The sequence below is a fragment of the Accipiter gentilis genome, chromosome 10 (assembly GCF_929443795.1).
Source record: "Accipiter gentilis chromosome 10, bAccGen1.1, whole genome shotgun sequence".
Classification (NCBI taxonomy): Eukaryota; Metazoa; Chordata; class Aves; order Accipitriformes; family Accipitridae; genus Astur; species Astur gentilis.
In genome coordinates, this window is record NC_064889.1 from 26,135,601 (window position 1) to 26,156,920 (window position 21,320).

General features: G+C 68.0%; 3 protein-coding genes across 5 annotated transcripts; 2 read left to right on the top strand and 1 right to left on the bottom strand.

Annotated features, from left to right (window-relative positions):
• Nucleotides 1–2,116: 2,116 nt before the first annotated feature.
• On the top strand, nucleotides 2,117–15,146 carry SEMA4B (semaphorin 4B). Of its 2 annotated transcripts, none has more exons than XM_049812850.1 (15): nucleotides 2,117–2,192; nucleotides 6,913–7,097; nucleotides 9,884–10,044; nucleotides 10,404–10,466; nucleotides 10,577–10,675; nucleotides 10,820–10,931; nucleotides 11,071–11,187; nucleotides 11,306–11,463; nucleotides 11,931–12,112; nucleotides 12,277–12,427; nucleotides 12,569–12,779; nucleotides 12,867–12,982; nucleotides 13,178–13,341; nucleotides 13,426–13,520; nucleotides 13,672–15,146. In XM_049812850.1, exons 2-15 carry the CDS (start codon nucleotides 6,995–6,997, stop codon nucleotides 14,445–14,447), a joined length of 2,508 nt encoding a protein of 835 aa, XP_049668807.1. In that variant the 5' UTR covers nucleotides 2,117–2,192; nucleotides 6,913–6,994; the 3' UTR covers nucleotides 14,448–15,146. The 2 variants fall into 2 exon arrangements, with proteins under 2 accessions (XP_049668807.1, XP_049668808.1); XM_049812851.1 differs by lacking the exon at nucleotides 2,117–2,192 and adding an exon at nucleotides 5,365–5,463.
• A 1,682-nt stretch (nucleotides 15,147–16,828) lies between these two features.
• Nucleotides 16,829–20,018, bottom strand: CIB1 (calcium and integrin binding 1). Of its 2 annotated transcripts, XR_007507534.1 has the most exons (8): nucleotides 19,894–20,018; nucleotides 19,777–19,811; nucleotides 19,088–19,190; nucleotides 18,534–18,687; nucleotides 18,133–18,251; nucleotides 17,964–18,052; nucleotides 17,160–17,680; nucleotides 16,829–17,096 (listed from the first exon to the last, which is right to left on the bottom strand). XR_007507534.1 is itself a non-coding variant. In XM_049812792.1 (7 exons), exons 1-7 carry the CDS (start codon nucleotides 19,942–19,944, stop codon nucleotides 17,659–17,661), a joined length of 573 nt encoding a protein of 190 aa, XP_049668749.1. In that variant the 5' UTR covers nucleotides 19,945–20,018; the 3' UTR covers nucleotides 16,829–17,658. The 2 variants fall into 2 exon arrangements, 1 of the variants encoding a protein (XP_049668749.1); XM_049812792.1 differs by having other exon boundaries at nucleotides 16,829–17,680.
• Nucleotides 20,019–20,067: 49 nt separating this feature from the next.
• Nucleotides 20,068–21,282, top strand: GDPGP1 (GDP-D-glucose phosphorylase 1). Its single transcript, XM_049812791.1, has one exon. The coding sequence runs from the start codon at nucleotides 20,096–20,098 to the stop codon at nucleotides 21,197–21,199; it is 1,104 nt and encodes a 367-aa protein (XP_049668748.1). The 5' UTR covers nucleotides 20,068–20,095; the 3' UTR covers nucleotides 21,200–21,282.
• The last annotated feature ends 38 nt before the right edge of the window (nucleotides 21,283–21,320 follow it).

The window sequence follows — 21,320 nt, forward strand, 5'->3', positions numbered from 1 at the left end:
GACCACGGCTCTTGCAGGGACGAGGTCACGCCAGCGAGGCGGCCATCCCCCCACGGAGCATGGGCTCCACCGGCGCTGATGAGAGCAGCCATGTGGCACCGTCCCAGGGAAGGGCTGCCTTCAAACAAAGAAGTCCATCCCTGGCCGGAGCCCAATCCACACGCCCCAGGCTGCTGCCAAACCAGCTTCCCCCAAGCGCGCCTGGCCCTGGGAGGGTCCCTGGGGGCTGGCAGGGCTTGCTGCAGAGGGTCTGGGCCTCCAGGGAGTGATGTGTCCTGCGAGGGCTCTGGCCCCAGCAGGTTGGGGGCACCAAGAGCCAGAGAATAAGCAAGGACCTGGAGAGGGGGTGGTCTGTCCACACTTGTAGGCAGCCCCATGTCTGCTCACGGGAGGGGGGCAACGGGGAGGCTGAGTGGAGGCCGTGTGCCCTGCGGGGCAATGCACTCTGTTTCCTTGTGGAAGCAGTGCTGTCCCCAAATGTGGGCCTCCCTCACTGGCACTGCTCTGAGCTGCTGGGCTGCAGGCTGGGTGGCAGGGGCTGCAGCTCCCAGTTCAGCAGCAGTCTGCATCCCCCAGGGCTGCCAGGCAGCAGCGTGGGCCAGGGATGACACGGACTGTGGGGCAGGGCACAGCCTCCTACCAGCGACCCTGCACAGCACACCCTCCCCACGCCTCCCCAGGCCCAGGAGTGCACAGAGCAGGCAGCTGCCTGCAGCAGAGCCTCTGCACGTGTCAATGGCATGGCCAAGTGCTGCCTGTGCTGCACGAGGCGAGGTGGCACAGCTACTCCGGGGACATGGCGCGATGTCAGGTGGAGCAGCCAGGCTGCCAAGGGTCTCGGTGGCCCAGGCAGGCAGATGGCAGCGCTCGGCCACGGGAGAAGGGATGGAAACTGCATGCTGCACAGCCAGGCTGGAAGGACACTTTGGGAATGGGGGTGCAGGGCCACAGCTGGCTGGCCCTGGGGCCCCTGCTTGGCCCAGTGCTGGCCAGCAGGTCAGTGCCCATGACACTGGCTCTGGGGGAGGGCTGGCACTGCTGCCACAGCTGTGCTGGCAGCTCTGCTCTGGGGCTGGGGGGGCTCCGCCTGTTGGACCCACACGCTGGAGCACAGCTGTGCATCCTGCCCAGCTCAGCCCTGTCACACCCCCACAGCACAGCCCCTTGCCCTGCTCACCCCTCTGCATGGCTGCCTCCCACCCTGACCACCCTGGGCCGGAGCACTGGCCAGCCCCTCCCAGCGCCATCAGTTCCTGCTGCCCAGCTCCTCCGGCACCCCAGGAGAGCCATGTGCCCACCCAGGCTCTCTGCAGACCCTGGCAGCTATGCGCACCACTGATGCCTGGCCAGCAGCCTCGAGCTTCAAGCGTGTCACTGTGGGGACACCTGGAGCCATGGGCTACCCCAAACCACAGGGAGCTGAGCGTCACCACGAGATGCCAAACCATGAGCTACCCCAAAATGCCTGGAGCCAGGTGTCACCACGAGGACCTCACGGCGATGCCTGGAGCCACGTGCACATGCACTGGGTGTCCCCGCAGCCGCTGCGCAGCAAGGACAGCTCTGCTGCCGGGGCTGCCGCCCCCCTGCCCCACAAGACCCCCCCTCCCTGCAGGCTCCCACCCGGGAAGGGCCCCCCGGCACGGCAAATGCTGCTGCCCCCCAAAGCCATGCTCCCTGCCAGCTCCCCGGCACTGCTGGGCCCCTCGCTGCACTGCGGGGGGCAGGGGGGCAGGTGGCCAGCCTTGCCTGGGGAGACCAGCATCCTCCCGTGGTTGGGCCAGCACCAGCCCGGGGCCGGCATCACCCCCGCCGGCCCCTCGCCGGGACTCCCCCTCCCCCGGCGCTGAGCCAGGGCCCCCCCCCAGCTCCCGCACCCCAGAACTGAGACTGACCGCCCCAACCCCCCCGAGCAACAAGCAACCGCCCCCCCCGGTGGGGGGGCGGGGGGCTCCTGCCCCCGACCTCCTGCGGGCGGGGCCGGCGGGCGGGACAGCCGGAGCCGTGCCCGTGCCGGTGGCGAAGCGGGAGTCGGAGAGGCGGCGGGGGCGGCCGGGCGGGGCGGCCCTTTGTTGCGAGCGGCGGGCGGAGCAGCCGGAGCCGCCCGGAGCCGCCCCGCGCCCCGCCGCGGGCGGGGACCCCGGGAGCCGCCCCCGCTGCCGGCGGCTCCCGCCGCACCCGCCGCCGAGCCGGTGAGCAGCGGGCGGGCGGGCAGGCGGGCGGGGGGCGCACCGGGTACGGGGAAGGACGGGGTGTGTGTGTGTGTGTGTGTGTGTGTGTGTGTGTGTGTGTGTGTGTGCAAGGGGGTGTGCGCGGGCGGCTGCGTGCGGGGGGGGTGTGGGGGGGTGTGTGTGTGATCACGGTGCCTGCGAGCGTTCGTGTGCAGCGGGTGTGCAGGGGTGCGCCGGGGTGTGCTGGGGTGTGCAGTGTGTGTGCGTGCACAGGGCCCGTGCAAGGGTCTGTGTGTGCACGTGCACGGGGCTCCCAGAGAGGGTGGCGGAGGGCCTGGGGGTGCGTGTGTGTGTGAGTGTGTGTGCCCGTGTGCTTGTGCATGTGTGTGCGCGTGCAGGGTGCAGGCGCATTCGGGGTGGGTGCGCGGACGGCAGCCTGGCCCGCTGTGTGGGGCTGTTCCCCATGGGGGTGTTTCCAGGTGTGTGTTTGTCATCCTGGGTGTGTACAACCCGTAAGCCTCCCTGCGTGTGTTTACATGTGTTACGCACAGTGCTTGGCTGAGAATACGGAAGTGCACATGCAGTGCTCTGGACGTGTGTTATGGGCTGCTCGTAAGAAGGCGTGTGTGCACACTCAGTGTCAGTTATGGGCCACGCGTGTGTGTAGTGTGTCCCGCCTGTGTGGATGTGCCCTGGGCACTCGCAGGCTCCATACGTGCTCCGTGTCCCAGGCGTGTGGCTGCTGTGCCTGGCAATGCTGTTAGGTGCCAAAGTAGCCCTTTGGCTAGGGGGCGCAGGGAGAGTTGGGGCCACATGGGCTGCGGGGTCTCCCCACTGGTCCCCAGTGTCTGCTCCAGCTGGTCCTGTGGCTGCTTTTGGTGACTGGCACCCCCTCCTCCCCCAGGCAGCACCACAGCGAGAGTGCCACTGTGCTGAGGGTGAGCAGGGCCAAGGAGATTGACACTGATTTGGGCTCTGTGGGGCCAGGGATGGCTGGGAAGGGGTCACACATCCCCAAGCCAGGACCCCCCAGTTCCTACACCCTGCGGTGCAGAAGTGCCTGCACTCAGAGCCCACCACGTCCCTGCCCTCCAAGCGGTGCTTGCTGTCTGTCTTGTCTTGTGCCAGGCATGCCTGACAAGCAGTGGGGGCCCAGGGCAGCACCCTGTGTGTCCTGAGGCCTCCTGGGCAGGCAGTGTGCGCGTGCAGGCAGTGTGTGTGCCGGTGCAGGCAGGCATTGGCACTGAGGGGAGAGGTTGGGCCTTGAGGATACTCCATAGTCCTCAGAGCTGAGTCCGACATCGCAAAGGAACGTGGGGAGTGATAGGAGCAATGGGATGGGTGCGTTTTGCATGGTGGGCTGGGTCCAGGGCCCCCCGCACCATGCCCTGCCCAGGGTGAAGGGGATGCTGTGGGGCAGCATGGGGCTGGCTGTGTGTCACCATCGGACAGGCACCAGCACCCCGGCCAGGAGATGCTGGCAGTGGGGTCAGAGCTGGCTGAGGGAGCATGGGGGCAGCCAGGCTTCATGTGGCTGTGAGGGGGGCAGAGAGCAGGGCTGTGGCCCCATGGGAGGCCCTTGGCTTGGGCAGGGTGGCACAGCCAGTGCCCATGGGACAGGGAGCATACCCCAGGGCCCCTGGGCCCTGTGGGGAGCCCTGCGTTGACCTGCCTGGCTGGCCATGCCCCGCAGGCCCTGCACTGGGACCAGCACCAGGCTTTGCCCTCCTGTGCCACGGACTGGAGGCTGCCCCAGCCCCTGCCCCTTTCCCTCGTACTGAGCAAGGCCTCTCTCCTGGGGCCGCTGGCTGCCGGGGTGCAGTGAAGCAGAGCCGGCGTGCCTGCGCCATACTCCTCCCTGATGCGCCGACCGTGGCTGTGCCGTGAGAGGCAGCCCAGCTCCAGCGGGACGCGCAGCGTTCTCCGAGCTGCTGGCGCTGAGCAGCTGGGTCTGGGAGCATCTGTGCGTGAATCAGCACGGCCCGGGAGCCTGCGCGGCTGCAGGTGTGCGTGCAAGCGCGCTCACGCTCTGCGCGTGTGCGCGGCCCAGAGGAGGCTGCTGGTGTTTGGTGGGGGACGGACTCGGGGGGACCGCCTGGTGTTGTCTGACAACCTCCAGGAGAAAGCCAACCCGGGGGCGTGCGTGCGAGCCCCAGGAGATGTGGGTCGGGAGGAAGAGCCCGGGTGCGTAGGCTGTGTGCGAGCCGGGTGCAGGTCTCTGAGCGGGGGACGTGCCTGTGCTGCTGCCTGTGCTGGGGCAGGCTGCAGAAGGAAGGCGTGAGCACACAGGCAGCAGCAGCAGCAGTGGGGCGCACGCAGCCCCAGCCCTGCTCCTCGCAGGCAGCGGCACCCAGCTCTGCAGCCGTCTTCCCAGGCACCCGCCGCCCGCGGGAACAGGGTGGCGGGTGCTGGCGTGGGAATTTGGTGCAGAAACCACCACCCCGCCTGCCTGGTGACCCCAGGCCACAGGTTTTGGTGCTGCTTGGGCCCCCGGCACCCCAAGCAGTTTCCCCATCTCCAACCGCTATTGCAGGCGGAGGGCAGGCTGGGACGGCGGCACAGCCACCACACTTGTGCATGCAGGTACCTGCAGAGCCGCACAGGGCACGCACGTGCTGGCCCGGCTGGGCGCTGCGCCTGCGCGGGTGTGCGAGCAGGGCAGGGTGCTGCAGGGTGCCCCTGGCGCTGCCCCGCGCTGGCAAACTGCGTGGGCAGGCGGAGGAGATAAATGGGAGTTTGTCGTAAACAGGCCTGGCTGCCAGCAGCGGTGGGGAGTGCCTCGCGGCCCGCCTTTAAAGGCACAGACTCTGGCCTCACTCCGCTGCCTGCTCGCTGCCCAGCCTGGGCCAGGGCAGCCTGCCCTCCCTGCCCACCCTCCCTGCCCGCCCTGAGAGCAGCTGGCCTCCCTGTGGGGGGTTCCCTTCCCTGCATGCCATCACACCGGGGTGTTGGCACGGCGCTGCCACGGCCACGCACAGGCAATAGCCGGGTGCCCAGAGTCCCCCAGAGACCCCCGGGGTGCCGTCGGGAGGGCGGAACGTGGCTGCAGGGGTGAGTGTCTGCTCCCACCCCAGGCAGGGTGACGTGCCGGGCTCCATGAGGCAGAGCCCTGTCCTGTCTGTGGCACTTCCCGGGCAAAGGGTGTTGATAAGGAGGTGGGGTGGAGCTGGCAGGGCTGTCCACAGCCCAGGAAGGGACGTCGGCCACCAGCAACCACAGCGGGAGCAAGAAGGGAGCTGAGCCAAGGAGGGAGGCAGGGACACCGCCGGCAGTCCCAGCCCCTGGGCACCAGGTACAGCTCGAGGAGCAGGCACCATCTCGCAGTGCCAAGTGGGCAGAACATGGGAGCGTGGGTGCAGCCGTCTCGGGAGCATGGGGAGCGCTTCTCCCAGGCAGGGGGCTCGCAGAGGGCCCCACCAGTGGGATGGCGATGGCCCCGGGGCCAAGCAGGACGGTGTGAAGCTCTGCCCCACATGGGGAGGGCAGTGGTGGGGCAGCCCCGGCCCCAGGAGAGCTGACTGCTGCGAGGAGAGACCCTTTTCCCCCCGTTGCCATGGCAAAATAAGCAGCTGTCATTAATAACGCGTTGCCACGGCAACCACTGGACGAGCAGGCAGTTCTCTGGGGTCTGCATGTGCTGCTGGTGGGGGGCTGAGAACTCCCCCCACTCCCTGGCTGGGGTGCAGTGCCCACCATGGGCCCAGGCAGAGGGTTGGGCCCAGCATTGCCTGCTCGATGGCACGCCCGCGCCACCCAGCCCATGCTGTGGCCCCACCGGGACCATGCCCGTCCCGGAGGCCCCGGGGACAGGGCACTGGGGCTGGCAGGGAGGTGTCCCATGTGCCTGGGTGCTGCCCTGCGTGGACACCGGTACCGGCGAGCTTTGCCCCGTGGGGTGGGCTGGCACAGGCATCCTGCTGCCTGGCGGTGCTGTGCCCTGTGGGAGCCCATTGTTCCCTGAGGGAGGGCAGGGAGCGCTGGGCTGTGCCGGGGCAGAGGCCACAGCCCCCAGCAGAGACCAGAGCCTACTGCACGCAGGGTGGCCAGATGGCCGGGGAGAGCCTCTGCAGAGAGAGGAGATGGAGCAAAGCTTAAGCTGAGGGGCTGTGGGAGCAGCAGCGCTCCCCACACGGCCACGGGCCCTGGCGGCAGCCTTGGGGGCCGAGATGTCCCCAGGACAGACATCTCTGGGACAGACATCCCCGGGACAGACATCCCCAGGCCAGCCTTTCCCGGGACAGACGTCCCCGGGATCCCAGGCCAGCCGGTTCTCCCTGCTGCAGGGAGGGAAGTGTGGGTGCAGGGGAGACCCACGGCTGCTGTTAGTGCGTGGGACAAAGCGCCGTCCCCTCCGGACGGTGACCGGCTGCCGCTGGTTGGGACTGGGCGGGCGGGCGGGAGCAGGGCACAGCCCCTGCCCCGGGCAGGGCACTGCGGGGAAGCTCGCAGCACCGGGTGCCCCACGGGACCGCGGTGCCCCGGGAGCGGGTCCCGCCGGGGCGGGGCGGGGCTGGGGCGGTCCCCGCGGGGAACCGGCCGCCCCCTCTTCCGAGCTGCCCGCCCCGCCCGGGGCACCGGCACGGCTCGGTACAGCCTGGCTCGGTACGGCTGGGCTGGGCTCCGCGCGTTGTCGCCCCGCCCCGTCCCGCCCCGGTGCCCGAACGGGCGGGCAGCCCCGGGGCCGGGGGCGGTGCCGGGGCCGGGCCGGGCCGAGCCGAGCTGAGCCCCTCTCTCCCCGCAGGTCTGCAGCGCCCGGGTGGCTTCGCGGGAGGCGGCGGAGGCCCCGGCCTGGCTCTGCCTGGCCCGGCCCGGCCCGGCCCGGGATGGCGGCGCGGCCGGCGCTGCCGGTCCTGGCGCACTCGGTGCTGGCGGCGGTGCTGCTCTCGGCGGCGCAGGAGCCCGTCCCGCGGGTCAGCCTGCCCTATGGTGAGTGTCCGCCGGCCCACGGTGAGTGTCTGCCCCGCGGGGCTCCGGGGACTCCCGCGGGTCTCCCCCCGCCCCAGGCTGGCTGAGCATCCCGCCCGGTCCCCCACACACCCGCTCCCCCCCCCACCCCGTCCCCGGGCTCCCCACGCCGCAGGACGGGGCGGCCCCGCGTGGAAACGCCTTGTGACAGCCAGCGGTGCTGAGGCTGCACAACACCTTCCCAGCCAGCCCGGCAAGCCGGGGCTCGTGTCCCGCCGTGGGGCTGGTGTTGGGGCAGCCATGCTCCCCGGGGACGTGGGGGGACGCGGGGCAGCGGGGCCCACTGGGCAGTGGGGCGCAGCAGGAGCGAGGGCAGAGCCCCTGGGCTGCACACATGGCAGGCGGGCAGCAAAAAGGCATGCTTCCCTGCATCAGGACCCACAGCGAGGGTGGGAGCGGGTCTGGGACACCCGGGGGTGCTCGTGTCCCCACATGCAGGACAGTGGTGGCAGCCATGTCCTGTGCAAATGTGGGATGGGCTGAGCTGGCCACAGAGGCTCTGCCTGCCTGCTCTGCTGTGCGGTTTCATCCTCATTTGGGCAGCCAGGTACCTGCGGGCGCTCTCCCTTCTCAGCTGCATCCCTGGGGCTCTGCACAGCCCCTTGTTCTGCTGTGCCTGGCCCCAGGCTGCTCCAGGACCCACTGCAGCCCCCATCAGCAGCATGGACTCAGCAGGGTTCAGGGCTGCACTGGAGCAGGGCCTGGGGAAGGACAGCCAAGAGGCTGCTCAGCCAAGCAGAGCCCCTCGCAAATGGGTCTGGCCTGCAGACCCCTCTTGCCCTGCAGAGAGCCCCCCCAGAAACTGGTATGGCGTGGGTGAGCAGCCGGACACACTCCACAAGCAGCTTGAGCTCGGCACCAACAGCTGCTGGGCCCAGCTCCGTCGTCTGGCGCTGTGGCTGTAGCATGGTGGGGGCCGCCCACATGTGTCTGGGCTAGCTGCTCTGCCAGGAGAAGATGGCTAAATCCAGCTGCTGCCGGCCAGCGGAGCCCGTCCTGTGCTGGCTGCTGGCTGGGCAGCCAGGGAGGGTGCAGTGGTTTGGGCCGGGCCAGCTCTGGCAGAGAGGCGCAGGCAGCTGGGAGCACTCCCTGGCTCAGCACACTGCGGTTCGTCGGTGTGGACGTGGCCCCGCCACGTGCTCCCGTGACTGCCGGCCATGGTTGTGGTGGCACCAGCAAATCTGGGACCCGCCGAGCTGGATGGGAGGCCCAGGAGCCAGTAGGACAGCCCAGCTCGGCGTCATGCCATGCTGTGCCACACCGCATCAAGCCGCACTGCCCGGCCCTGCCTGCACAGACCGGTTCTGGCCGAGCTCTGCCCACTTGCTGAGGCTGCTTTGGCTGCAGGGGCTGCAGCTTGCAGGCAGTAACCAGGGGTCCCTACCTGGACACCCAGTGTTGCCACAGGGAGCCGGGCAGGGGGCATGGGCTGGCTGCTCTGCTGACAGCAGCGTGCACCCAGTGGTGGCTCCTGGGGAGCGTGGCCGCATGGGGCTTGCGGTTGGTGGGAGGGAGGAGCTGGCGAGCTGCTCCCCTGGAAGCGCTGGATGTGCCTCCAGCAGGTTTGTCTGGAAGAAGCAGGTCTTGTCCTAACAGGTCCCGTGGCAGCCAGCACCAGCTCCTGCAGCTCGCTGGGCTAGGACAGCTCTGTGGGGTGCAGGGGCTCCCGCTGCCCCTCTGCTGCCTGCACTGGGCTCTGCCCCCTGTGGGTGTCATGACCCTGGTGCTGGGACGCAGGACCCCTGGCAGGAGGATGCCCTGGGGTGTCGGCATCCCTCCCTCTGTGCTGCTGCAGGAGAGCGGGGCGGGTGCTGGGCCAGGGGCCAGCTGAGCCCCTGGGGACGGGGGAGATGCTGCCTGCCCCGTCCAGTGGTAGCTGGGGCTCATGGCGCAACCGGGGAGGGGAAGAGGAGCAGGGTCCGGCACCACAGCACCTTGAGCCCTCACGGTGGCTTGCACCGAGCAGGGGCTCACAGGAGCCCTGGGGCCATCCTGGCAGGGATCTGGGAGCGGGCATGGGGTCGGGGAAGGTCGGGGCATCCCTGGGGCGCAGGGTGTCAGGGATGAGGGAGTTGGCAGTGTGAGTCAACCCGACGTGTCCCGCTGACACAGCCGGGCCATCTGATTCAGAGTGGCTGCGGGAGAGGAAGGGCTTCCGGGGCCGGGCCACCCACGCAGGACGGGTGCGCGGGTGCTCTGTGTCTGTGACTCAGCCTGCAGCCTCTGCCCTGGCGTCCAGCACGGGCAGCCGCTCGGGCCGCCCCATGAGCCAGGGCGGGCAGCTGGTCCCGGCACCCATCTCTCCCTGCCCCAAGCTCGGGGTCCCCACGGGGCTGGGCTGGGCCACCCACGCCGCAGGGCTGAGCCCCAGGGGGCTGTGCGCGGCCAGGCGAGCGCAGACCTGGCTGTGGTGCCCAGTGCCAGGCAGGGCTGCTGTGACGGGGCCGGGACAAGGCATTGGCGTCCCGGCAGTGGCTCATGCTCACAGCAGCAGGGGTGCTGCCCTTGGGCACTATCGCGGCTGTGCACAGTTCACTGCGGTGCAGTGCTGTGTGTGTGTGACCACGTAGGGAGAGCCGGATCCAGCCCTGGCAGCTCCGTGTGGGCAGCGTGGCCGAGGTGCGAGGCTGGGGCAGTGGTGCTGAGCAGAGGGGCCAGGAGCGAGCTGTGGCGCAGGGGCCCCAGGGGGTCGGGTGCTGACCTGCATGGGCTGCGCGAGGCTGATGCCTGTCGCTCTGCCTCCCCAGACTCGGCTGAGCGGGTCGTGCAGCGGTTCGAGGTGCCTGGCGTGTCCAACTACACGGCCCTGCTACTGAGCCCGGATGGTGGCACCCTCTACTTGGGGGCGCGTGAGCTGCTCATCGCTGTCAACACCAGCCATTTCCAGCCTGGGGCACCAGCTCGCAGGGTGAGCCCGCGGATGGGGGCCGAGCCCCATGCAGGACCACAGAGCCCCTGGGGCTGGTCTGCCCTCAGGGAGGGAAGGGGGCACTGAGCCAGCTCTGGTGCAGGGGGTTCCCTCCCCAGCAGTGTCTGGACTCTGTGTAAGCTGCCACACATTCGGGAGCCGCTCACGACAGTGTGGAGGCAGCTGTCCCAGCCGTCCCAGGCAGCAGGGTGCTTGGCCCCAGTCAGTGGCTGCCTCACCAGTGTGATTGAGGTGGGGAGGACATTGATGCTGGGGGCAAGCTCTGCCAGCCCAAGGCGGGTGGTGTGTGGGGACCAGCCGGTGATGGGGGGCTCCCAGTGACTGTCCCTTCTCTGCAGCTGCCATGGAGTGCTGATGATGAGAAGAAGAGGCAGTGTGTGTTCAAGGGCAAGGACCCCCAGGTGAGCCCTGCTGCTGGTGGCCGTCTGGGGGCTGCAGCAGGAGCGGGCAGTGCCCCGTGCTGGGGTGGGCGCGGACAGGAGGGCTGAGCCAGGTCCTCTCGCCCCTGCAGAGAGACTGTCACAACTACATCAAGATGCTGCTGCAGCTGAACAGCACCCACCTCTATACCTGTGGGACCTGCGCCTTCAGCCCGGCCTGTGCCTACATCGTGAGCATGGGGAGCGGGGACAGGGTCCAGGGGTCCCTCTGGGGATGCGGCTCCTCCTCCGCCATCGGGGCCCTGGAGTGGGGGTCCTGGGTGCTGGGATGGGTGCTGGCAGTGCTGCCGGCTCACAGCTCGGTCCTGTTGCAGAATGTGCAGCGCTTCAGCCTGGAGCGGGACATGTCGGGGAAGGTGCTGCTGGAGGATGGGAAGGGACGTTGCCCCTTTGACCCCGAGTACCGGTCCACGGCCGTCATGGTCGGTAAGGCACGCCGCCCTGGGACCCTCGCCCTCTCTGCAGCCGGGCTGAACTGGGGCCAGGCCAGCATGGACCCCAGCGGGGGAGCAGAGCTGTGCCGGGTGGCGTGTGCTGGGTCCCAGCAGGAGTGTCTCTTTGGCAGACGGCGAGCTCTACGCCGGGACTGTCAGCAACTTCCAGGGCAATGAGCCGACCATCTACCGCAGCCAGGAGAGCCGCATTGCCCTCAAGACAGAGAACTCCCTCAACTGGCTGCAGGGTGAGAGCTGTGGCTGGCATGGCGGGTCAGGGTCCCCATTCCCCGCAATGGGGGAGGCGTGGGGATGGGGGGGCCAATCCCGGCAGCAGGGCGATGCTGAGGGTGCCTGTGTCCCCAGACCCGGTCTTCGTGGGCTCAGCCTACCTGCGGGAGAGCCTGCCTGCCGGCAACCCTGAAGGCGATGACGACAAGGTCTACTTCTTCTTCAGCGAGACGGGCAAGGAGTTCGACTACTTTGAGAACACCATCGTCTCCCGCATCGCACGTGTGTGCAAGGTGGGCACAGGGGTGGGGGTGGGGTGGGGGGGGGTTGTGCCCAGGATGTCATTCACCGCTGGGGTGGGGGGGATGTGGGCCCACCCTGCACGTCTACATCCCCAGGTTCCTGGACACCCCAGCACCTGTGGGAGACCCCTCTGGGGCAGTTACGGCTCTCAAGCACCCACCCCAGGGCTGTGGCTCGAGCCTGCTGCTCCTGCCAGCCCCATTGGTGGCAGCAACCCTTCCCCATCTCCTCTACCCCTTGGCAGAGGGGACACAAGCCCTGTCCTCCTCTCAGGTCGTGTTTCCCTGGGCACCTCAGACACTGCTTGGCTTGTGCCTCCCCAACTCTGGGGCTGCTCCACTGGGGCCTTGGCACTGCTGCATGGATGGACAGAGCCCTGCTCTGCTCGCTCAGCCCCATGGGGCTCCCCACTGCTGGGTGGCCATAGCATCGTGCCCTGACCCACTGTGTCATGCAGGGGGACCAGGGAGGGGAGCGCGTGCTGCAGCGGCGATGGACGACCTTCCTGAAGGCACAGCTGCTCTGCTCGCACCCCGAGGACGGCTTCCCCTTCAACGTGCTGCAGGACGTCTTTGTGCTCACGCCAGGGGAGCTGCGCTGGAGGGAGACGCTATTCTATGGAGTCTTCACCTCACAGTGGTGAGTGGCAGGTGGGGGACCCAGGAGAGCACTCTGTGGTGCCATGGGGTGGTCATGGAGGTGCGGGTCAGCTCTGGCCATGCTCAGGTTCCTGGGGTGGTGCGGGGGACTCGGCGGAGCCGGGGTGCCTGATCTTGCCATGGGCTTTGCCTCTCCCTTGCCAGGAACAAGGGTGGCCTGGGCAGCTCGGCCGTGTGCGCCTTCCCCATGCGCAGCGTGCAGCGAGCCTTCGGCGGGCTCTACAAGGAGGTGAATCGCGAGACACAGCAGTGGTACACGGACACCGGCCCCGTGCCGGAGCCCCGGCCAGGCACGGTAGGTGCCTCCTTGGTGCTTGCCCAAGTGCAGGATGTGGGGCAGCCCCTCACAGTCTCCCGGTCCCGCCAGCTACCACAGCACAGCCACCCACCCGCCCACTGCCATGTGCCCTGGCCAAGCTCCTTCCTCTTTCCCCAGTGCATCACCAGCCACACGCGGCACCTGAAGATCAACTCATCCCTTCAGATGCCAGATCGAGTGCTGAACTTCATCAAGGACCACTTCCTGATGGACAGCCCTGTGCGCAGCCAGCCGCTGCTGCTACAGAGCCGCCTGCGATACCAGCAGATTGGCGTCCACCGCGCACAGGGCCTCCACAGCACCTACGACGTCCTCTTCCTGGGCACGGGTGGGTGCAGCTGCGGGCTGCCGATGGGGCGGGTACTGGTGTGCTGTGTACCCCCGGCCCCACTTAGCACAGCCCTTGTGTTTGCAGATGACGGACGGTTGCACAAGGCTGTGCGTGTGAACCACGGGGTGCACATCATCGAGGAGATCCGGCTCTTCCCCGCTGGCCAGCCCATTCTCCAGCTGCTGCTGGACCAGGACCAGGCAGGAGCTGGGCACAGACGCACTGGGGCTGGGGCAAGGCGGGGGGATGCTGTGGGCTCAGTCTGCATTGGGCAGGTCTTGTTCGTTGGCTGGGGGCCAGGGAGCCCGGGAGGGCAGGGCTGTGCAGGGGCCAACCCTGCTGCATGGCTCAGGGGCTGGGGCTGCCCGCTGACCCCACTGTGCCCCCTCCCATAGGGCCTGGTCTATGCAGCCACCTACACGGCGGTGGCTCAGGTGCCCTTCGCCAACTGCAGCCTGTACCGCAGCTGCGGCGAGTGCGTGCTGGCGCGGGACCCCTTCTGTGCCTGGAGCCGGGGTGCCTGCCGCAAGACCAGCCTGCACCCCCCAGCGCACCCCCAGTAAGTGCTGCACCCCCTCTCCATCCACCTGCCCACCACAGCGCCCTACAGCACCCCGCTGCCCTGACCCCTCTCTGTCCCCAGGCTCTGGGCGCAGGACATCGAGGACGCTGACACGGAGCGGCTCTGCCAGCTGGCCAACACCTCCCAGCCCCGGCCCCGCGTCCTCCTGCCCCCAGGTGAGCTCCTGCAGGTGCTGCCATGCCAGCCCAGGGTGTCCCGGGGGCTGCCACATGCCCCAGGCTCCTGCTCAGCACCCTCCATCACCCTCCCACCTACCGCTGGGGTCCCCACAGCCTCGCTGAGTTCCCATGGTTTGTCTCCCTGCAGCCTCAGGCGCCTCATGCCAGCGGATCCAGCTGCCACCCAACGCGGTACGGCCGCTGCCGTGCCGGCTGCTCTCCAACCTGGCCTCGCGGCGCTGGCTGCACGACGGGGCACCCGTCAACGCCTCCTACCTGGTGCTGCCCGATGGGGCCCTCATCCTGGTGGGCAGCCCTGAGCGGGCAGGTACCTATGAGTGCTGGTCGCTGGAGGAGGGCTTCCGCAAGCTGATGGCCAGCTACTGTGTGAGTGTGCAGGAGCCAGCCCGTGGGCTGCCGGACCCCAACAGGAAGGTGGCCGCTGGCCGGGACGCCCTGGAGACAGTCAGCACGTCCCGGAGCACCTCAGCGGTGGGCAGTGCCGCAGCCCGGTTGGACGGCAAGACCTACTGGACTGAGTTCCTGGTGATGTGCGTGCTCTTTGCTGCCGCTGTCCTTGTGCTGGCCCTCTTCCTCCTGCACCGGCACCGTGATGGTATGAAAGCCTTGCTGGAGCCTAGTGACCCCGGCCGGCACCAGAAGCCACCCCGCAAGCCGGTGGAGAGCCTGCCCCTGAACGGAAGCAGCCTGCCCAACGCGGCGTCTGAGCACAAGGGCTACCAGGCTCTGCAGGACAACTATATCGTCAGCACCCCTGTGCACGAGCCCCCAGGCCCTCCACGCGCCTTCTCCGAGTCGGAGAAGAGGCCCCTCCACGTCCGGGACAGCTTCGTGGAGGTTTCTCCCGCCTGCCAAAGACCCCGGGTGCGCCTGGGCTCCGAGATCCAGGACTCGGTGGTGTGACGGGGACAAGAGCCGAGCCCTCACCCACGACCGCCTCTGCTCTGCTGAGCCTCGCCGGACCGCAGCGCCACAGCTGGGGTCCGTCTTGTCTGTGTGTGCATGCCTGGAGCCCATGCCCTGCTGTGGCACCCACCCAGCCACTGGGGCCGGCCCCACCTTGTCCCACTGGGGCTCGGCTCCTCCAGGAGGTCCCCAGGCGTCACCTCAGCTGCTCTGGTCCCGCTCCTCAGGACGGTGCTGGCAGCTCCAGGTGTGAGGGGTGCTGCATGCCTTCCAGGGACGTGCGGGACTTTTCCCCCAGCCCGGTGTCCCCGCTGCGGGGATGGACGCGGTGCCCAGCTCAGGCTGCTGGTGCGGCCCTCGGCTCTGATGGCTCTGTGGGGCCACAGCCCCCTCTATGCAGAGGGCAGGAGGGGGCAGCTGCAGCCCCCTCGCGCCCTGACTCACTGTGACGTCCCACTGTGGGACCCAGAGCCACGAGCGCGACCGGGTGGTGCTGGTGCAGCAGCCCCGCGGCATGTGCTGTGTGTCTGTGCTTGGTTCGTTTTTAATACGTCGAAAATGTGAATCGTGTCCCGGGGAGGGTACGGGGAGCGGTGCTCACCCCGCAGCGGGCTGGGCAGCGACTCGCCCCCATGTCCCCATGTGCGTGTGCAGAAACGTTTGTGGTTTTTATATAAAGTCCAAGTGTCTCCTTTAGATGTGTGTGCAGCTGCAGCAGGGCTGGGCACCTTCCAGGGGCCGACTGTGGCCAGGACCATCCTGGCGGCAATGTGGAAAGGAACTGTGTCCGGCTGTCGCTGTGGTTGGGGGGAAAACCTGTCCATGGCTGGCTGCTCCTTGCCCAGGTGGGGACAGACAGGGCAGGAGGGTTGTGCTTGCGGTCAGATTTCCTGCAGTCTGAGGTGTCCTCATGTGCTTGGCCAAGCATTGGGCTGAGGCACACAGGGCCCCACAGGGTGCTGGCTCTGTACCCATGCAGTGATGCTGCCCAGGGCTGGTGCGAGAGAGTCCCTGCGACCCTGCTGTCAGGATGTCATGCATCCACGGCAGCGAGCTCAGGCAGCACTCGGCTGTTTTGGGGCTGTACATGGAAGTGCATGCTGTGGTGGGCAGTCTGGTGGGGGCAGAGCAGAGTGGCCCCCACAGTGGTGGAGGTGGGGAGGCTGCAGAGCAATGGGGTGATGCCATCCCAGCACCACAAGACATGGAGGAAGGCAGAGGTGACTGGGAGGAAGAAAAGTGAGTGCCTGGGGCTGTGGCAGGCTGCTTCCCTGGGACCATGGTGTTGTGCTACACGTGGGATCCCACTGCCAGCCCAGGTTGCAGGCAGCTCCGCATCCCCATCCTGCACAGCTGCAGGCAGACCCCAGCCACTTTGCCAGCAGGACCTGACTCCATGACAGCTGATGGCCAGGACCAGGACCTATGCTATGGCACTGCTCGTGAGTCCTCATGCACCTTTGTGCCTGGGAAGCGCCGGCAGCACAAGCATGGGGCTGGGGGAAGCAGTGAGCTCCACACCAAGCTGGCGTGTCAGGGCAGGCTTTCCCCCAGGGACCAGCACTACTTCGCTCCCAGCTGGACCAGTGCACCAAACTTCCTGCCCAGCCTGTTCTGGGACATCAAAAAAGCCACCGGAGGCGTTGACTGGTGCTATGCCAGCAGACACGGCCCCCGGGGCTGCAGGGGCACAGGCTGTGGCGGGCAGATACCATCAGCACTGTGGGGCACCAAGCTGGAAGGGCCAGCACTGCCGGGAGCAAGGAGCCGGTACGTGAGAAAGAGCCGCGCCGGCACCCCAAGACAGCCATCAGCCGCTCCACCCTGGTGCTCCCGCAGGGCAAGCCAGACCCCAGGCACCATGCTGGCCCCACCCGGCACATGGTGCTGCAGCCCGGACATGGTCTTGCAGAGCAGCTCTGGCAAGGAGGCTTGCTGGCATGGTGGGAGCGCTGCTGGGGTGGTCGGGCTGGCCAGGGGCTCGCTGCAAAGTGCAGACAGGGCTGTTGCCTGTCGCTGGCAGTGGGCCAGGCCAAAGCCTGATGGATGAACAGACACAAAGGGCTCCGGCACTGCCCGCAGCAAAGGTAGCTGCTTGCCTGCCCTGGATTTCCCTTTGTGGCTCTTGCTCGAGAGCTGAGCTCTTTGTGCTGCTGAGAACAATCCCCGGTTTTGGAGGAGGGAGGCGGCCCACGGAAAGGGCTGTCACGGAGCAGGACATGGGACCTGTCCCCTGGAGCTGTGGCTGGCGTGCAGGCAGAGGGGCCTGGCAGGAGGCTGTGTCCCCAGCACCCCTCATGGCACGGGTCCCACAGCACTGCCGGAGCAGCCCCCTCCGCCGTCCCCACGGCAAGACAAAGGCAGCACAGAGCACAGGGTGAAACCAGAGCCCTTTATTTGTATCCTTGCCGGAGCAGAGGGAAGAAGAGGCCAAGGGAGGCAGAGCAGCTGCTGAGCCTGAGCCAGAGGAGGGGGCAGAGAGGAAAAGAGGAGGAAAAAGCAGGCCCCAAGCATGGTCAGTGCCGAGGCAGTGCGGGGTAAGCCTGGCTGCCTGCAGGGCTGTGCTGCGCTGGTCAGGGGAGGAAGGCGTCTTGTGCAGCTGTGGCAGGACAGCTCTGCTGCCAGGATGGCACATCTACAGTGCCACTTGGGTTATTGCTTAGATAAATGGATCTACGTTTGGGTTATTGCTTAGAGAAACGGATCCACATTGGGTTATTGCTTAGAGAAATGTATCCACGTTGCAGCAGGGAGGCCCCCAGGGAAGACAGGAGAGCCAGGCAGGGACTTGGCGGGGGGAGGCAGCTCCCTGCCTACTAGTGGAAGGCACGAATTGGTACTGAGGGCAGAGAGGAGCTGTGCTTGGTGCAGTGTGGCCCCCAGCCAGGACCACCTCTGTGTACCTCCCCCCACCCACAAAGCTGCCCTTGGTTTGCATAAGAAGTTAAAATCCAATCCTGGGAGAGCAGAGTGGCTGCAAGCAAGGCAGCTTCCCAGGGCCCCACCGCTGCAGGCTGGAGAGACATCTGCCATCTCGCCTGTCGGGCATGAATGGGGAGCAGGAGGGTGTCCTGCATAAGGCACTGTATGGCACTGCCAGGCTGGTGAGGAGCGGGGGCCTGTGCTGCTCACTGAAAGAAGAAACATCTGCGACCATGAAGAGCTGCAACAGCCGGAGGAGCCATCCTGCTGGAGAGCTGCAGGGCTATCACAGGACAATCTTGAAGGAGCTACAAAAGATATGGCAGGTTCCACACGTTCTCACTGGGTCACACACAAGCGGTTTGCGAGCACCCAGTGCTACAGGGATGCAGCGTTGCCCTGTGCAGGAGAGGCTCTCTGCAGAGCTAGCAGGAAATCCAGTTCCCTCTGCTGTTACGGGAGACCTTGTACAGGGTAGCCTTGCCTTACTGCCACTGAGAGCTCTGCCCCAATGCCAGCACAGCGATCAGGGCGGACGAACCCCCCAGACAGGCCCCCCAGGACAAGCTGCGCCGCTGGAGACCACCATACCTGGCAAAGTCTGGGGAGCGGGAGACAACGTGCTGGAACTCGGCAAGGTTGATGGTACCATCCTTGTCGATGTCAGACTCCTCCAGGATCTGGAGGGGAGGGAAAGGCGAGTGGTGAGCTGTGTGGCCAGGACTCTGCAGCAGCCTGTGCCCTGCCTGACAGTCCTCACGTTTCGGATGAGCTGTTCCATCTCTGTGTTGCTCAGCCGGGACTCCTCGCCTTGCCCCGTCAGACAGTTCACCAGTTTCTCCAGGTCTTTTCTGTCCAGAGTCCCATCATCATCAAAGTCTGTGGGGAGAGGAAAGTTATGTTTTGGCAGGGCTGCACTGACCCCAGAGAGCCATAAGCACCCATGCTCAGAGAGGAGAGGGCCTGGGTGACCTCAGGACACAGCTGGCTCCATGCCACACTTCTCGGTGCACATTATTGCACCAAACCAGCAGTTCCCAGAAGCTACTATCCCTGTAGGTGCTCCAAGGGCACTGCCAGCCCTCCTGAACATGGATTCATCCCTGCCTCCCACCTTGAGGTGGAGGGACCCCTGAACATGGCATCCGCCCCCAGCCTTACCAAAGATGCGGAAGGCATAGTAGGATTTGATGTCTGAGGTGGCAGAGTCGCTGAAGACGCTCAGCATATCAAGGAAGTCTTCAAAGGACATGCTGTCATCCCTGTCATCTGAGGTGGAGAACACCTGGCAGATCCGGTGCTGGAAGGGGTTTGCCTGCCAACACAGGAATGGTTCAGGGCAGGGCTGGGCAGTGCCAGGCTGTCTCCCTTACAGTAGAGACTGGCCACAGGCTGGTGCCAACCCTGCAGACGAGTGGGTACCCCACTCTGCCACTGGTCTGTTGTGCACAGCACAACCATGCCGGTCCTGTGCCTCCCCAGGACAGCAGCCCCACGCAGCAGGGATCTCCGGGCTCCTCCACGGTGGGGTGGGGATGAGGAAGCTGTTTGTTGGCACAGCTGACGTGCGGTAAGTGAACAGCTTCCCCAGGTGACTGTTGGAGCAGCACGTTGAGGGCAGAGCACCGGCACTGTGGCGGGTAAACATGGCCCTGCCCAAACACGTCTGGACCCAGGGAGCAGCAGCAAGTCCCGCTGTCTGCCAGGCACCCTACCCGCAGCTCTGGCAACGTCAGGATCTGGCTCTTGGGAACCCGTGCGGAGCAGGCATTCTCCCTCTCCTCCTTTGGCAGCAGTTCACTGAACCTCTTGTAGGCACTTGAAGAGGCAAGAACAAGAGAGGCTCTGTGGCGTGAGGGGCGCAGGAGGCAGCCCTCTGGGCACGGGCAGTGCAGGCAGCTCTGCCCAGCACTGCACCGAGGCGGACGGCCTGTTTCCCACAGCTCCCTGCCAGCTGTGTGCAGAGCCGGCCCGGGGGGGTCCCCCCACGGTAGTGTCTCCCCCCCACCTGCTCCCAGGACCCGGAGGACCGGCAGCGAGGAGAAAGGAGCCAGCCCTGCTGCCTGCCCACCCAGACGGCTGGCACTTCCGAGGGGGAGAGAGCCGCCGCCGGGCCGGCCCCGCAGCACCCGCAGACCTTCGCCCCCCTCCCCCCCCACCGAAGCCCCGCCGGTGGGCGAGGGCCAGGCTCCGGTCGCGGCCCCTCCTCCGGTCTCCTGCCTGGCGTCGAGGGGAAGGGAAGTCCCCGCGGCGGGGGCGGGCCTTCCGCGCCCCCACGACCGAGGCGAATCCCCTCATGGGGGCCGAGGGGAGTGGGCTGGCCCCGGAGGTATGGGGGGCCCGGGGCCAGCACCCCCGCCCCAGCAGTCAGGGCCGTGTGCCCGCGCCCCCCGGTAGCACTTACAGCAGGATCTCCTGCTTGCTCAGGAACGTCAGCTCCTGCGGGGAGAGCGCAGGTCAGCCCTGGGGCCGGGGCACCCCCCGTTCCCGTCCCGTCCCCCCATTCCCGGTGCCCCCGCACCTGGTACTCGCCCAGCGTCTCCCGCGGTAGCAGGCTGGCCGAGCCCCCCATGGCGGCCCGCGCCGCTTCCGCCTCGCACGTCACTCTGCCGCTCCCACGGCAACGCCCCGCCCCGGGGCGGGACCGCCCCGCCCCGCCCCCGCCGTTCCGGGGCGGTGACTGACAGCAGCGCGGCGAAGCCGGGGAGCGACCGGCTCCTGGCATGGCGGCGGCGAGCGAGGCGCCGGGCGACCCCAGTCCCCAGGACTTCGTGTACGGGGAGGAGGACTTTGTCCTGCAAGGAACCGGCTGGGGGGGCGAGCCGGGCTCCGCGCTCTCCCGCTTCGACCGGGCGCTGCTGGAGGGCTGGAGCGACAGGATGGAGCGGGGCTTGTTCCGGTACCGGCTGGGGCCGCTGCCCACCCGCGTCCTGCCCGGCCCCATGAGCCTGGTGGCCCAGCTCAACGTCCAGCGCGGCACCGAGCGCCGCCCGCCGCAGGCCGTCCTCAGCCTCCGGCAGCCCTTCGACCCCCGGGCCTTCAACTTCACACGGATGCGGCCCGGCGAGGTGCTGCTCCGCCTGCGCAGGGCGGCGGACGAAGGAGGAGGAGGGAGTGGGGGTGCCGCGGCCCCCGACTACCTCCTGGTGGCCATCAACGTCAGCCCGCTGGAGCAGGGCCACGTCCTGCTGCTGCCGGAGCCGGGCCGGGGGCTGCCGCAGGCCCTCACCGCCCCGCTGCTCCGCGGGGGGCTAGAGGCGGCGCTGCTCAGCGCCCACCCGGGCTTCCGCCTGGGCTTCAACGGGCTGGGGGCCTGCGCCTCCCTCAACCACCTCCACCTGCACGCCTTCTACCTGGGCCGGCCGCTGCTGGTGGAGTCGGCGCCCGCCCAGCCCCTCTGCCCGGCCCGCGGCCTCAGCCTGCTGCGGGACGTCCCGGCGCCCGCCTTCCTCTTCTACGCCGCCTGCCCCGCCGGCCTAGGGGCGCTGGCGCGGGACGTCTGCCGGGCGGCGGAGCACCTGACAGACACCGGCCTGGCCTACAACGTCTTTGTCACCCGCGGCGACCCGCCGGAGGGGGCCGGGGCCGGGGCCGGGCGGGGGCTGCGGGTGCTGCTGTGGGCGCGCAGGCCCAGCTTCGGCGCCAAGGCGGGCGCGGCCTTCAACGTGGCGCTCTGCGAGCTGGCGGGGTACCTGCCGCTGCCGGCGGCGCCGCTCTTCCGGGACATCACCGAGGCCGAGGCCCTGCGCGCCATCCGCGAGCACCTCCTGCCGGAGCCGCAGCTGCTGCGTCTCGGCGAGGACCTGGCGCGGCTCCTGGCGGGCTGACCGGGACCGGGGCCACCCCCCCGCACCGGCCCGGACGCGCCTGCCTCCGCGCCGTCCGCCAGGAGGCGCTGCGCGGCGGCGGGCCCGGCGGAGGCGCGCGAGGCCGCTCTGGCTGGCGGCG

Coding starts and splice junctions, on each gene's coding strand:
- SEMA4B (XM_049812850.1), top strand. CDS start 6,995: ATGGCGGCGCGGCCGGCGCTGCCGGTCCTGGCGCACTCGGTGCTGGCG. Junction 10,467..10,576: donor TCAAGGGCAAGGACCCCCAG/GTGAGCCCTGCT, acceptor TCGCCCCTGCAG/AGAGACTGTCACAACTACAT. Junction 11,464..11,930: donor GCATCGCACGTGTGTGCAAG/GTGGGCACAGGG, acceptor TGTGTCATGCAG/GGGGACCAGGGAGGGGAGCG.
- CIB1 (XM_049812792.1), bottom strand. CDS start 19,944: ATGGGGGGCTCGGCCAGCCTGCTACCGCGGGAGACGCTGGGCGAGTAC. Junction 18,252..18,533: donor CTATGCCTTCCGCATCTTTG/GTAAGGCTGGGG, acceptor CTCTCCCCACAG/ACTTTGATGATGATGGGACT. Junction 18,053..18,132: donor TGGAACAGCTCATCCGAAAC/GTGAGGACTGTC, acceptor CCTCCCCTCCAG/ATCCTGGAGGAGTCTGACAT.
- GDPGP1 (XM_049812791.1), top strand. CDS start 20,096: ATGGCGGCGGCGAGCGAGGCGCCGGGCGACCCCAGTCCCCAGGACTTC.